The following is a 16,523-nucleotide window of genomic DNA, read 5'->3' as shown; positions in this document are numbered from 1 at the left end:
CAATCTCATATCCGATATGGGATTATGTTCTGGGGGAATTCTTTGGATGCCATGAAAACATTCAAAATTTAAAAAAATTATAAGAACAATGGAGGAGGTAGGTAATCGCAAGTCATGTGGACCATGTTTCAGAAAAGTATGATCCTGCTTTTTCCTTTTATATATATATATATATATATATACACTTGGAAAAATAATGTATTTAAAACAAAACTTAAACACAAAAAGATCAAAATCTTAAACATGGCTGCAAAACAGCAACTGTGTAATTCAGAACAGATTGGAAAATCAGCCATCCAGTTGCAAATAAATGTTTATTATCAATTATATTAGTCCTATCTCCTATATAGGGATTACAAAAAGACCACTCATCACTCAAAATCTCACAATACACAGTTAAATCAAATAGGAGCTTGTTGCTATTTTTCGTCATAGATATGTAAATAACGATTATGAATGTCACAGGTTCTCACTTTCAACGAATGAAAAGGCAACAAGTGCTTGTAAAATTTCAATGACTGTACCAATTGAACATATAATGAGATGTTCTTCTTCTGCAATGGATGACAAGAACCACGATGCCGTGACAACGGAGACAGCTATTGGTGCGTTGTATAGTCCAGCGTGCCAATTGCTACTGGCGCTAGATGCCTCTTATAGCCTGCACTGAAACGTAAACAGCTTATTTTCTTTGAACCCACCCATCAGTAGTGCAGTACTTTATTTTGTTTCACAGTAATTCATAAATTTTGCTATAGGTAATATTTATTACATGAGCGTTAAGAGGTTACAGACATTCGAAGGAAGGCGAAGAAAATTAATACCCCGATTTGTTATTGTTATGGCTCGTCAGGCAATTAGTCAATATCTTGTTATGATAATACTGTAACTGTTTACGCCAATACCGCATTACTTTGTGTTTGTTTAAAAGCCACTTCTAAAAGTGAGTTAATTGCGTATCTACAGTGTTGTAAATGGCGCATTGCTTGCGGTTTAGGTTATAGTTTAGGACAGCGTATGAATTTCGTATGTGATTGTCGTTGTGGCGTTTATTTATTACGACGGACCTTCGTTGTCGTTATCCGTGAACCAAGTTTTCCAATTGCAACAGAGCTAAATACCTTTTTCGTCTTATTTGGTGCATATTACACACGTGTATTGTACATCAGTTGCGGAAACCATGTCACCCTGTATGTATTTCGCCTTATAAAGCGCTTACTGTTTTCACTCCGTCCGATAAAATCTATGAGACTTGAAAAAGGCCAATTGCGGGAAATGTTATTCAATGTGTGAAGTTGTGTAACAGTTTCACTATGCTGTGATATGCAGTGGAAATTACTTCTTATAGCATTATCTACGGGTAGGTCTGTAAGAACCGATAAGAAATATTGCTGACCGTCAAAAATTAGTTGTTTCACCATGTAGCTTGTGAATAGCAGTTTGTACGTTTCTCATTAGATCATGGATAAGAATTCCACCATGCCGTTAATTGCTCTAAACTGAGTGTCCCAACTGTCATTGTAGGTGAGGAAACTCACAAAGACAAAGCTGTGATAGAAGCACATATATATTGTTTGGTAAAAATGTGTGTCATGAGCAGTTGATTAGTTATTTGGAGTAGGTTTTCATTTTATATTTGTCGGGCTGAAAGTAAATAATGCAATGAACAATGTGTGGGTTGAAATGTGGGTTTAAAGATTTAACACTATTATGTCAGGCGCTGCATGTGTGATTAAGACATACAAATTCTTTTCTGTTCGTGAAGACATTACTAAGACTAGAGTTATAAACTTATTGGATTAAAGTACACATTAAAAAAATGCAATATAAATCTTTAATACTGATCTTGTAAAAGACTTAAGGTTATATTTTAACCATCATCTGCAAAACTAAGGTTGAATGAAGTAAGTTGTTGTATTTGCCTGGACAGATTCACTTATATTAATTGATCATAATGCTGAGGTTATAATTTATATGGAGAAAGAGAGATACATATGGAAACTGTCTTAGTGTTATAAAGAAACAACAGCAAGCAATAATCAGTTGTTCCTGTTGCACGTGATTGTGATTTTTCTTTCTTCATATTGTGCTCTAAATCTTCGCAGCTTGAGTTGTAGATAAATTCATGCCATTGTACACTGTTTTTCATCCAGTGTTAAATTTATTTCATGTACAGTGACTGTTGTGCTGCAGGCAGTGGTGGGCTGAAAATACTGCTTTTGAGCTGTATCTCTCAGTGACAACAGAAATTAGGTATGACTTTTTATCTGGTTTCTTGTTTTTCAGGTGCTTAGAACTGCAGCCATGGAACACAAAAAAACAGTTTGTGTAAAAAGAGAAGAAACAAATGAATGCATTGTATCTACTGTAGCATGCTCAATGGTAACTAGCTTAACTGAATTTTTACCATTCTTCCTTTAATTTGTGTGTGCGGTATGCTGTGTGAATAAATATAATTCATGTCCTGTTGCTGTAAGTGTAAGACAGTGTGAAAATATAAAACACAGCGAATTTTAAATGTTACAAATGGGTAATTCCATTCCAATTCAATGCAGCACTCAACCTGCCCCATTCAGATTTCAAATGTTCAAATGGCTCTAAGTACTGTGGGACTTAACATCTGAGGTCATCAGTCCCCTAGACTTAGAAACTACTTAAACCTAACGAACCTAAGGGCATCACACACATCCATGCCCGAGGCAGGATTCGAACCTGTGACCAAAGCAGCAGCATGGTTCCGGACTGATGTGCATAGAACCGCTTGGCCACAATGGCCGGCTCATTCAAATTTATTTCAAAGTTGGTGCATACAGTGATTGAGATAAGAGATGGAAAACTATCAATTTGCAGAGGTATATGACAAGTTGTGTATGAAGTTAAAAGTCTGCAAAGTTGGGAAATTGCATGATATTTCCATCTGCCTGTCTCAACATAGATGAATATAATTCTGGTTATAATCCAAATATAACAATGAAACTTGAATCACTGAAAAGCTAATGAGTAGAGCTATACGTTAATATGCAGTTTTCACATTCAATGTCATTGACCTTAACCTTTGACCTTGAATGTCTCGGAACACTCCTAGTATGTTACTAAACACCATGTTAAACATGTTAAACACCAAAATGGAAAATTAAAGGCATTATGACACAAAAATTTATTTTATATATACGACTATACTAACAGAATGCAGTAAGAAGCTATTTGTTTGGGTTTTTTCCAGCTCAGCAGATAATAGCAGTCACTATTGTTCTGACAAATGGTGAAAGTTTCTTGCTGTGAACAATCAGAGACTTATTTTAACCAGTCATCATTATAGTTTCTTTCATGTATGTGGCTTTTTACTCTACATTAGCACTTGTTCCATAAATCATGAGTACAGCATTTTGTAATGATGTTGAATGTGTCAGTTTAGCTTAAGTTTTCTTTACACAATATAATTTTGTTTTCTTTATTACTTCATATCTAAAAATTCAACTATTCTGTTTACTCTGACTTCAGTGTATATGTGTTGTGAAGTAGTATTTAGTCGCATCTTAAAGAGAAAAAATAAATAAATAAAAGTGACTTAAAGTCAAAATTGTACAGTTGCAATCCATTTCAGTAAGGCTATGTGAGCGTACAGAACAACTTGAAGGATGTTCAGGAGTGGATGGTGTAAGAGTGTACTAATATATGATTAAGTGGAAAAGTTTTTAGCGAATGTAGCAAGCAGATATCATACAACACAACCCCCACAGACATTGTGTCAGTTGTACTATGCACTTCTGAAGTTGATGTTGAATGAAGATGAAATAAAATAGGATCTGGCACTGTACTCTTTAAATACTGTTCTCCAGTTTTTAGGCAAATGTCCTGCAAATATAAAAGAGGCTTCAGCATGGGAAAAAGTAGCCAAAGCTGAAATTGAAAAACATTGCCTCAGTACTGGATCGTCTGTGCCACAACTGGAAGAAAAAGCATGTGGAAAAAGGGGGAAAGAGAAATCACAGCACAGATGGAACTTAATTTTCACAATGCAGAATATATACGTTACAAAATACAAATTTTTACAGGGCTTCCAAAGGCTTGGAGCATAAGGAGAGCCATGAAAGAATTTTTCACTTCAGATTACTTGGTACAAAGAACAAAACAGATGCAGTAGATGGTATGCTAGCGACACCAAGAGAAATGAAAGACCATTCAATGTGCACACGATTTTACTGTGGTAATAATGTGAGCCATGTGTGACCATGAATAAACGATTGTGTGTCTGTGGAGGAAAGTGGAAACGGAGTACATACATGGAAGCAGCTAGTGTTGCACATTCTTAGGGAATTGTATGCATATTTCAAAGATACATACCCAGACGGAAATGTTGTGTTCCCAAAAGTTATTGAGCTACAGCCAAAGCACTGCCTATGTCAGTGGGATACATGTTTTTTGTATGTCTCACACCAGAATTTTAAGTTAATGATTGATGTGTGTAGATTGAAAGAACTAACAAAGTGTGAAGAATACGCATTACCATCATAAAAGCACTGTGTTGCACTTGTGGCTTGCAGTGTTGCAATTTGAGGATGTTTCTTAGGTGCATGACCCTATTGTGCAATTTTACAAGACTGACTGATTGTCTGTCTGAACTGTTAGGCACAAATTGTATTGACAAAACTACACACAGGTGTTAGTTAACTACAGGGAGCACAGTTCTGGAGACTATAACAAAATCACAGATGATTTCGTGAAATGTTTCCATCGCGTTTACAGCAGCTCCTACCACTTGTTGTATCTTCCAGTAGCAGTGACAGATCTTTAAAATCACTAAAGAAGAACTGAAAGTAAATGAATATTATATTGTTTGTGATTTTGCAGAGAATTATTCCGTCATTATTCAGGGTGAAGTTCAGGGATTTTACTGACATAATTCACAGGTTACAAATCCTGCTTTTGTAACTTACTACAGAAACACAAATACTAATGGATATATACACAAAGTGTCATATATGAAGGAAAAAAAAATCCTTAATTTGTCTGTGACAATACAGCCAAAAAGAGTATGACTTTATAATGATATAGAAATTTATTGAGATAACTAAGAGAATTGATAGATGTCATTTTGTAGCAGCAAATAACCTCAAATTTTTCATAAAAGTGCCATTTTGGTTTGATGCGAGTACAATTTGTGATGTGGCAAACATCTTATTGGTAATTAATTTCTTCCCACACCCACTGCAGCCAATTGCAACGGCAATGTAGATTTCATGTTTCAGGTCAGCTAAATTGTTTGGTAGGGGAGGATCATACACACGGTCTTTAATGAAACCACAGAGAAAGAAATCCAGTGGCGTCAAGTCTGGGGAGCACATTGGCCATGTGATTGACTATCCCTGGCCAGTCCACTGCTCAGGGGAGCAATTATTGAGGAAGCCTAGACCTTCCATGAGAAAAAGAGGTGGTACACCATATCGTTGGTAGTAAACCATCCCATCTGTCATTTTCATCAATCTTTGGAATTAACAGGTTTTCAAGCTTGTCCAGATATGCAATACCAGTGACAGTTTTCTCCATGAAGAAGAAAGGGCTGCACTCTTCCACTTTGCTAAGGGCTAAAAACACATTAACTTTGGGGCTGTCACAAATGTGTTCCTGAGATGCGTGTGGATTTTCGCTGCTCTGTATTCTGCAGTTGTGGGTATTCCCGTGCCACTGATACGAAATGTATACTTGTCGGTGAAGATTGTTGTATTCAGGAAAGCCTCATTGTCCTCTTATCTGATGCAACATTTCCATACAGAATTCTTTGTAGCAACCTTATCTGCATCGTTAATGTGCTGTGCCATTGTGAATCTGTATGTTTCAAGGGTAAACATCTATGATCTATTTGCCAAACAGACTTTTGTGGAATACCCGTCTCACAAGATGCACCTCGCAGTCATTTTTGTGGACTGCAGGCAAAGCTCTCCTTAACCTTGCAGCATCCCTGAATATGGAAGTTACTAGGAATATAAAATTGGGAAGAAGGTTTATCTGTTTAGCAAGAGTAATAGAAGGCAGATTTCAGACTACCTAACAGATCAAAATGAAAATTTCTGTTCTGACACTGACAATGTTGAGTGTTTATGGAAAAAGTTCAAGGCAATCGTAAAATGCGTTTTAGACAGGTACGTGCCGAGTAAAACTGTGAGGGACGGGAAAAACCCACCGTGGTTCAACAACAAAGTTAGGAAACTACTGCGAAAGCAAAGAGAGCTTTACTCCAAGTGTAAACGCAGCCAAAACCTCTCAGACAAACAGAAGCTAAACAATGTCAAAGTTAGCGTAAGGAGGGCTATGTGTGAAGCATTCAGTGAATTCGAAAGTAAAATTCTATGTACCGACTTGACAGAAAATCCTAGGAAATTCTGGTCTTACATTAAATCAGTAAGTGGCTCGAAACAGCATATCCAGACACTCCGGGATGATGATGGCATTGAAACAGAGGATGACACGTGTAAAGCTGAAATACTAAACACCTTTTTCCAAAGCTGTTTCACAGAGGAAGACCGCACTGCAGTTCCTTCTCTAAATCCTTGCACAAACGAAAAAATGGCTGACATCGAAATAAGCGTCCAAGGAATAGAAAAGCAACTGGAATCACTCAACAGAGGAAAGTCCACTGGACCTGATGGGATAGCAATTCGATTCTACACAGAGTACGCGAAAGAACTTGCCCCCCTTCTAACAGCCGTTTACCGCAAGTCTCTAGAGGAACGGAAGGTTCCAAATGATTGGAAAAGAGCACAGGTAGTCCCAGTCTTCAAGAAGGGTCATCGAGCAGATGCGCAAAACTATAGACCTATATCTCTGACGTCGATCTGTTGTAGAATTTTTTGCTCGCGTATCATGTCGTTTTTGGAAACCCAGAATCTACTCTGTAGGAATCAACATGGATTGCGGGTACAGTGATCGTGAGACCCAACTCGCTTTATTTGTCCATGAGACCCAGAAAATATTAGATACAGGCTCCCAGGTAGATGCTATTTTCCTTGACTTCCGGAAGGTGTTCGATACAGTTGCGCACTGTCGCCTGATAAACAAAGAGCCTACGGAATATCAGACCAGCTGCATGGCTGGATTGAAGAGTTTTTAGCAAACAGAACACAGCATGTTGTTATCAATGGAGAGACGTCTACAGACATTAAAGTAACCTCTGGCGTGCCACAGGGGAGTGTTATGGGACCATTGCTTTTCACAATATATATATAAATGACCTAGTAGATAGTGTCGGAAGATCCATTCGGCTTTTCGTGGATGATGCTGTAGTATACAGAGAAGTTGCAGCATTAGAAAATTGTAGCGAAATGCAGGAAGATCTGCAGCGGATAGGCACTTGGTGCAGGGAGTGGCAACTGACCCTTAACATAGACAAATGTAATGTATTGCGAATACATAGAAAGAAGGATCGTTTATTGTATGATTATGGAACAAACACTGGTAGCAGTTACTTCTGTAAAATATCTGGGAGTATGTGTGCGGAATGATTTGAAGTGGAATGAGCATATAAAATTAATTGTTGGTAAGGCGAGTACCAGGTTGAGATTCATGGGGAGAGTCCTTAGAAAATGTAGTCCATCAACAAAGGAGGTGGCTTACAAAACACTTGTTCGACCTATACTTGAGTATTGCTCATCAGTGTGGGATCCATACCAGATCGGGTTGACGGAGGAGATAGAGAAGATCCAAAGAAGAGCGGCGCGTTTTGTCATAGGGTTATTTGGTAACCGTGATAGTGTTATGGAGATGTTTAACAAACTCAAGTGGCAGACTCTGCAAGAGAAGTGTTCTGCATCGTGGTGTAGCTTGCTCGCCAGGTTTCAAGAGGGTGCGATTCTGGATGGGGTATCGAATATGTTGCTTCCCCCTACTTATACCTCCCGAGGAGATCACGAATGTAAAATTAGAGAGATTAGAGCGCGCACAGAGGCTTTCAGACAGTCGTTCTTCCCGCGAACCATATGCAACTGGAACAGAAAAGGGAGGTAATGACAGTGGCACGTAAAGTGCCCTCTGCCACACACCGTTGGGTGGCTTGCAGAGTATAAATGTAGATGTAGATGAACCTGTTCGATGTACTCGTCAATGAGCAGGCGATCTGGTGATCTATCGTGTTACAGTGAACAATCTGTCTCAACCATGTTATTATGCCAAGAGTAAATTGTAGGCCTGCTTGGAGGTTCTTTGATGTATTCGGTGTGAAATTTACACTGAACAGTTATTGCAGAGTTTCTTTCATGAAACCGAAACATGCAATGAACACACACTGCACTAGCGAAAGTAGCCATTTTAAGTGAGCACTATGCTTGTGCAACTGGTAGTGGAATGAGATACTTATGCACTTCGTGAATCAAACTTGTGATTATTTGGTACTAAATGGCACATCCACTGATTCTGTAATTTATCTCAATGAATTTTTACATCATTCCAAAATTGTAAAGTCTTTTTTGGCTCTACCTGTATCTCAGTTTCGAATCATGATTAAGACATTGCCAAGAAAAAGCAACATTTCAAGAATAAATGGAAAAACAGACGTGTGCTCTTTCCTTGGTGAGCATAGAAGAGTCAGTGATTTTGTGGAAAGAAATGCTATTAACAGACATAAATGGATTTGTTATCTGTATGTATGGCAGTCATTTGTGGCTTGTGTATGTCAATCAAACTTGTGAATGAACAGATGGAGTACAGGACATCTCATATCCTCATAGACCCTCACCATAATTTGCACTTGCTGTACTGCACAGTCATGTTATCAGAAGACGGGATTCTCATGGATCTAGACACAGTGAAATTAATTGGAAATACATACTCTGTAACGTGTATCAGATATAGTGGACATTGGGGGACTTGTGAAATGAGATGTAACTACTTTTTGTGGACCACTACAATGATGTGAATCACATTTTTGTACAACATTTCTTATGAATTGTATATTTTAATAATTTTGTTTCATCTTTCTGTGCTATGATCTGCATTTTGATAGTGTATTGATGGTGACAAAATAAATTTTTGGGCCTGATGCCCTTGGTGTGCCATCTTGATACTTACCTACCATGTTTATAGTAGCATTTTGGAGCAAAACAATTTGTTTGAAAATATATATATATTTTCAAAAAATTGAATTGGGATATTCAAGGTCAAAGATTAAGGTCAGTGACCTCGAATATGATACTCTTAGAAACCTGCCATGTAGCATTGTAAAGCTCTACTCATTGTCTTTTCAGTGATAAAAGTTTTGCTGCATCTTCATCAGAACCAGAATTTATACTCATTTATGTTCAGACAAACACATGAAAATTTTATGCAATTTCCCAACTTTGCAGACCTGTAACTTTGTTCACAATTGTGTCATATACCTCCGCAAAGTGGTAGTTTTCCATAACATATGTGGATTGTTAAATGCACCGAATTTGAAAGAAATCTTAGGTGGTCAAGTTGAAACTATTTCTTTCCTGTGCTGAATTGATGTGGAGCTACCCACATAGCACTGCATTATGGTATGCATAAAATTTGGAGAGTGGAGGGGAAAGAGTAAATTTAAATAAATTCAGAGAATTTATTAATGCAGTATGCTTGCACAAAACTGACTCATTCAACTGTTAGACCTTTTAAATCACTGTCATTTGCAACATAGGAATTAAAATGTACTTGCAGTGTATAGTTGCAGTGTAATTAAATTTATAAACACACTCATACTGATAGGGCGTAGTGCATAGTTGCGTTTTATATATGGTTTGGAATAGAAATTTGGATTTTTTTTATTAACATTAGATGTTTACTGGTAATTTAAAATAGTTACTTTTGGAAAGGCATTTGAACACATGTTTACTGTGATCAGTACTTTGAGGAGTAAGATTCAGAGTAATTATTATATTAACAGTTGTCTGAATTTGTAAATTGGATCTAGGCTACATACCACTGCAGACAATTTTGATTTCAGGCAAGTGTCATTAGTAAATGTTAGATAATAGTTCACAGTACTTTGTGCATGAACTAAGATATATTACGGAATGAATTTCTATGCTGGCAGCAAAGTTGTGGCTAAAAGAAATGGTTGCACATTGAATATTGACCAGTTTCTTCATAATTCCGTATACATTCACCTCACATTGTCCTGAATAATCACGGAAAAGTACAAGAATGGTACAAAAACCAAACAAATCGATGGGGTAAATAATGTGATCTGTAATTTTATCCAGTGCAATGGCTTCGGAGGATGGCCAATTATTGACAGGTGAATTAACTCACATAATGCTGTTAGTGGTCTTACACTGCAGGCCATGTGGACCGACTGGTTGGACCCAACCACACAAATTGCTTGCAGACAATCTGTGCCGACCAAATCTGTTTATGGTAGCATCTTCACAGACAAATTGAAGCTGTGCTGTGACAGCGTTATTGTAACATCTGTATTTCAACATGATTTAAAATGCTGAATTAGAGGTAAGTGATCAGTTTGAGATTATAGTGAGCGGAAGTATTGCAACTACAATCCTAAACCAGCCCAGGCGGGAGGGGGGGGGGGGGGAAGTTTGAAAGTAATGAAATATATTGGGGGCCCCTGTAAAGTTTATCAAACACGGTAGTAAGACAGGTTGAACCTAAGCTGGCTCCTGCCTTGACTGTTGATAAAATCGTATGGCATATGATGACACATGCATACAGAGAAAAAACAGAACACTAACAATATTTGTTTTCCTCCTGTATTCTGTGAAATGAGGATAGTGGGATCTGTAGTATAGCATGAGGTACAGATTAAGTTGAAAGCTGACACGTGGGCTGTGAGTTGCTGAAGCCAACAAATGTGAGGTCAAGAGACTAACTACAGTTTTTGCTTGTGGTGTTTCTTCTTATGCTAGTAGGATTTCAATGTGTGTGTGTGTGTGTGTGTGTGTGTGTGTGTGTGTGTGTGTGTGTGTGTGTGTGTGTACACACATCATTGGTAAGTGACTTAAACCTGGTCTGAAAATAACTGTCTTATAAAATTAATTGAAAGTTCTAGAATGGATTAAAACCAGTTACGAAGATTTGAACTTGGAACTGAACCTCAAAAACTATTGAAATACTGTGTGAGAACACCTCTCACATTATATGACACTTCAGTTAATGAACTGGACATCATCTATGATCTTTCAAGACATGTTCAGCAACTTGTATATATTGAAAGTTAGCTGCATTAAATAAACTTTCTTTCCAGTTGGTGTAAGTTTAATGTAGTAGAAAGATGCACTTAGCCACTCTGTCCACTGAAGCTTCTGGGATTCATGTGCCTTTGGCCAGTTTTTGTCTGTAAGTTGTAATACGGAATGCACAAATGTCGCTTATCAGTATCGATAGATGATAGTTACATAGTTTCTCTCCTGGGAGTTTTTGCCATGAAAATAATGTCTTGTGATAGTATTTAAATAGGTAAACTATATTACTGATTCATATATGTGGGAAGCCAAAAAAGTAATTCCATTACACTTTTTTCCATTTCTGCCAGTCTCCATGAAAATGAACCTGCAAGTGCTATCAGTGACAGTGTGCAAAAATAAAAATTGGAAATTGGTTTTCATAATTTTAGTTCCTCCTTCCACAGTGAGCAACAATTTTCTTTCCAGTTATACTGGTCATTGCATTTGGGAAATTACTTTTTTCTTTCTAACTACTTGGAAATATGCTTGTAATTTATAATTTTGCTTTTTAAATACTTTCAAAAGAAACACATCTGCCAAATTTCCTACAGTTGTGATATGCAACCTGAGCTGTTGTACAATTAAATGGAAAAAGTGATCTTGTAGCCAGATATCTGGAAGAGGAAGATTACGGGTGAGAGTCCAGTACAAAGTAATACTAAAAGACATAAGGTTTGTTTTTTGCTCACATGTATGATCATCAGCTTGCATTTGCAAGCCTAAGAAGGATGTGGCAATGCTCATATTACATCATAAGAGTTTTAATGTTCATCACAAAGTGTTTGCAGTGTCTTTTAGGTATCACATGTTTGCAGTCCCCTTCTAGGTTCAGTGTTACCGTATGACTTACTCTGACTTAAGTGTCCTCACAAAATGTAATTGTATCAAGCACAAGTTTCTCATAAAGTTTAAAATATGTTGTCATTAGGCATTCTCATGATTTTATGTTACTCTCATTGAAATCTTTCTGAAATAAATCGTACTGACATTGTGTCACCCAGAATTTCTCTCTTAGAAAAGAAAATTAATCATAAAATGATAATTTTTGTTAAACTATGCATTGTATTTCATTCTTAAGGAATATCATTGCCTGAATTCCAATTTGCAAAACTTTTCTATCTTGTAGATGTATTTTCTGCTTTAATTAGCCCATTACAGTTTCTTTTAATTTTGTCACAGGTCCAGTTGTACCCATGGAGTGTGAAAGCAAAGGAAGAATTGCAGGAGATTGGAAATCAAGAGGTAATTCTTGAATTCACATGACTGTATAGAAGCAAGCACTGTTATGACAATATTATACTGGATGCAGTGGGATCGATAACCAATACAGCTGTGCACGAGTGTCCAGGTTTTTGTTGTTATGCATGAAATGTTGACACTCGTATAATGTTCGCTAAGTGAAAAATGTGAAAATGCAGACAAGATACCATAGTTTTTAGGCTTTGCAGTATATAAAGGATTAACTTTTGGCATGTGAAAACACACACACACACACACACACACACACACACACACACACACACACACACACACACACATGAGTTTGCATCATCGCTTTATTTCAAAATTCGTGGCATGAAAAACAAAAATTGGCTGTGAGTTATGTTTATGTATTCATCTTCAATGTGTCCAGATAACCAAATAAAAAATAATGAAAACATTTATGTAACAACAAAACAGTCTGTTTCCCATTGGGGGGGGGGGGGGGGGATATTCATAGCACTCCAGAGCAGTGGTGGAACATCCTCTTGCTCAGATGTAGGCTTGAATCCATTGTGGCACCATTGTCATCAGGAAATGGAGATTCACATCTTACAGTTCATTTCCTAACAGTTTGATGAAATACATTAGGTACTGCAGTAGTGTTTTGTAGTGTGCAGTAGTGTTTCGTGTAGTAGTATAGTCCAGAATTATAAAATACAAAATTTCTGATCACCAGTGTTGCATGTAATAGACCAGGAGCATGTGCATTTCGGATGTGTATGTGCCAGATGGCCGAATGGTAGTGTGTAGACTTTTTTATTTTTCATTTCTTTTTATGTAGGTATTCTATGTAGACTTTTTTCCCATTAAGCAGCATAATGCAGAATTATTACCAGCACATTTGAAATAATATTAAAATATTATGTTCTGTATTCATACCAATTCATGTGCAACATTTGGTCTGTTTTTTTTTATGTATGCAAGAGCCTAAAATAAAATAGCAATAAATAAATAAAACAAAATAACATATCCAAGCCTCTTCAAATGCTGAATTCAGTTCTGGAGAGCACTAGGCCCATGGTTCCTTTGTCATGGAAATCATACATATTGATTATCCTGTGTACCTGTCAAATATGAATGGCCTGTACGGTGTAAAGCCCCTTTTCCATGATCGACTTTCTTGTCACAATTGACCACTCTGACCACTCAAGACAAATAAGTCTACTGCAGCGCTCCTGGCATTTTATTCCTGTACTGAGTCTCATCTGTTTAGAATGGTCATTTTCGTTTAAACATCAGGCCAAAAATTGTGTGTGATGTGAAAGCTATCTGTGTGCAGTTTGACATTTGAACTTTGAAAATGAGTTTAAAAGAGACTATCCTTTTTGCATAAAATTCGAAATTTACGAAGGTTGGAACTTAAATAGTGGCAACTATTTTTTTCACAACCGATACAAGATAGTTACATGTTTGCACCTGTTACTGTCCTTCAAACAACAATGCGTCCACACATTGTCGTTTCAAATGATGGGTGGGTTGTGCAGAAAGTGTTGCCACTTCTTTCACAAAGCTGGTCGCAGGATATGCTCCAAAAATGAGCAGTAATAAGACTTAAGTACTTGTGACTTTGATTTGATTCCGAAAATGAAGGAACCACCTTGTGGCATTCGCTTCAGAACTGTTCCAGAGCTTAGACAGGCAGTAGACCACTCCATTCGCACCATCAACAGAACAGGCTCTGCTAACAGTATTCTACGCCTTCCAAATCGCTGGCGACTACTTTGAAGGACAGTAACTGGTGCAAACATGTAACTCTTTTGTATTGGTTGTGAATGAATAGTTGCCACTATTGAAGTTCCAACCCTCATAGTATATCATGTAGGAACAAGCAAGTATAATAGTTTATCAATCTCCGAAGGAGAATTCATTGTAGACATTTTTGTTAAAGGCCACATGGTAAATTCTTTACACTCCTGAGAACAGAAAGAATAGGAAAAGTGGCATCCAAACATTTTGGAGCATATACATTTATTTGTTCAGAAATATACATACTATTACACACATTCAACAGTATCTAGAACACAGTAAATAGCGCCTTTTTGCTTAATCATTTGTATCTTGTTTTCTTGCTGAATGCAAAAAACATCAAAAATTACTTTTCTTTTTGACAAATAATCCTGACTTTTTTACTGTTAAAATAATTTTCGTTGAAACGCATTTATCTGTTTATGTTTCTCTTAATGCACAGTGTAGGATTTGTCTCTGTGAAATATAAATGCCTTTGCACTTTCAGAGATTTTGTCTGTCTTGTAAGAGAACACTATTAGGAAAAAAAGTATCAGAACCCTGTGTAACTTTCCAGTGTCACAAAAACAAAACAATAAAGATTAAGAAGACACACAAGGACAAAATCCATTTCTATAATATGACTGAGCTTGGCCAGGATATGTTAACTTTTGATGTTAGCAGATGTCGTCAAAGTCCCATGTTTCTGCACATTTGCAGTATGCAGTGTACTCAGAAATATAGAACACAACACTCGGCGCAGTCTGTAAATCGTTGACTTGTCATAGACACGTTCGTGTCATGGATGGTTGCTGAGTTACATGCAGGCACAAAAGGTGCATGCACTCTGAGCCGTCAGTTTTGACCTTAAAGTCACTCATGTAAAACGGGCTTAATTCCTCGACACTACCTGTTAGTTGGAAATGATTCCACATCTGCAACGCATAACTTTGACTCTGGTACACACATGGAGCATGTCCCTGAATGAAAAGCCTCTTGCATGTTATGTGATGATGGAGACCAGATCTTTGGTCACAAATGTCCTTAGTGGCATCATGGAAGTTTATGCAGACCCAATTTTTGGTCACAAGTGTCTTTTGTGGCATCATGGAAACTTACTCAATGTTCCACAGGTGCCTCTAATCTTTTCCAACTGGTGCTTTACTTTCAACTGAAATGCTGCAATACATTAGAGTATTATGTTCTACCAATTGTGTTGCAACTGCAAACTTACCTGCAATGAAGGCAACACTCTGAATGTGACCCTGGAAACACCTCGATCAATTGTAGAACATGCTGCTTCTTGATTTCAGCTTGTTGCAGGAAACGATGGACAGCATATTGAAAATGTTTTGCGCCAGTCACATGGATATTAAAAATCTGATTTGATTTGGGTTTATGCATTTTTTGGCCCCAGGACAGTTAAAAACCGAAGTGATTGATACTCTGTATGCAGTTTTTGGCCTCAGGACAATTAAAAACCAATTTTCCCATCCCATGTGATATGACCTTGCCATGGTTGATGGGCTTGCGTAACTAACAGTATCACACCTGTACACCCATGCACACTGAGTAGTACAGTTTGTTTAGTGTCAAACATACACCTTAGGCATTGTTGGTATGATTAATTTGCTGTTTTTAGGCGACCACTATTAAATTATGTTTGTATTGTCTTGTATTAAACAGACCAGACCTCATCGACGGTGTCAGTGCTGAGACAGGGATTAGTGATCGTGATGTTGTCATTACGTCTATGATTACAAAAGTTAAAAAGTTGGTCAGGAAGGCTAGGAGAGTATTCATACTAGAAAGATCAGATAAGCAGTTGTTAGCATCCCACTTAGTAAATGAATAGACTTCATTTACTTCCGGTACGATGGACGTGGAAGAATTATGGGCAAATTTTAAACACATTGTAAATCACCCATTGGAGAAGTATGTGCCGAAAAAGTGGATTACAAATGGAAAACAGCACAATTCGGAGAATGCTCAGGAAGCAAAGACAGTTGCACTCGCGGTACAAGAAAGATTGGGAGAATGAGGACAGCAAAAGTTAGTAGAGATTCATGCTGCTGTAAAAAGAGCGATGCGCAAAGCATACAACCACTACCACCATCATACCTAAGCAAAAGATCTTGCTGAAAACCCAAGGAAATTCTGGTCTTACGTAAAATCGGTAAGTGGGTCGAAGGCGTCCATCCAGTCATTCACTGATCAGTCTGGCCTGGCAACGGAAGGCAGCAAAACCAAAGCTGAAATTTTAAATTTAGAATTTGAGAAATTTTTCACACAGGAGGATCGTACAAACATACCGCCATTTGAGTCTCGTACAGATTCCTGTATGGA

At 37.5% G+C, this 16,523-nt stretch overlaps 1 protein-coding gene across 10 annotated transcripts in view; it reads left to right on the top strand.

Moving 5' to 3' along the window:
* The first annotated feature begins 626 nt into the window (after positions 1–626).
* Positions 627–16,523, top strand: part of LOC126426972 (uncharacterized) — a 281,549-nt gene continuing 265,652 nt past the window's right edge. For 6 of the 10 annotated variants that reach the window (XM_050089130.1, XM_050089129.1, XM_050089128.1 and 3 more), the window contains exons 1-3: positions 659–758; positions 2,287–2,382; positions 12,369–12,431. In XM_050089130.1, the coding sequence (XP_049945087.1) occupies positions 2,305–2,382; positions 12,369–12,431 (141 nt within the window). In that variant the 5' untranslated portion in view covers positions 659–758; positions 2,287–2,304. Of the gene's footprint in view, positions 944–984; positions 1,191–1,755; positions 1,905–2,286; positions 2,383–12,368; positions 12,432–16,523 lie in introns of those variants that run through there. The other 4 variants (XM_050089124.1, XM_050089122.1, XM_050089127.1 and 1 more) reach the window with 4 other exon arrangements.

The sequence above is a fragment of the Schistocerca serialis genome, chromosome 11 (genome assembly GCF_023864345.2).
Source record: "Schistocerca serialis cubense isolate TAMUIC-IGC-003099 chromosome 11, iqSchSeri2.2, whole genome shotgun sequence".
Taxonomy (NCBI): Eukaryota; Metazoa; Arthropoda; class Insecta; order Orthoptera; family Acrididae; genus Schistocerca; species Schistocerca serialis.
The sequence above is the reverse complement of the archived record's forward strand: the minus strand, read 5'-3'. Positions and strand labels throughout refer to the sequence as shown.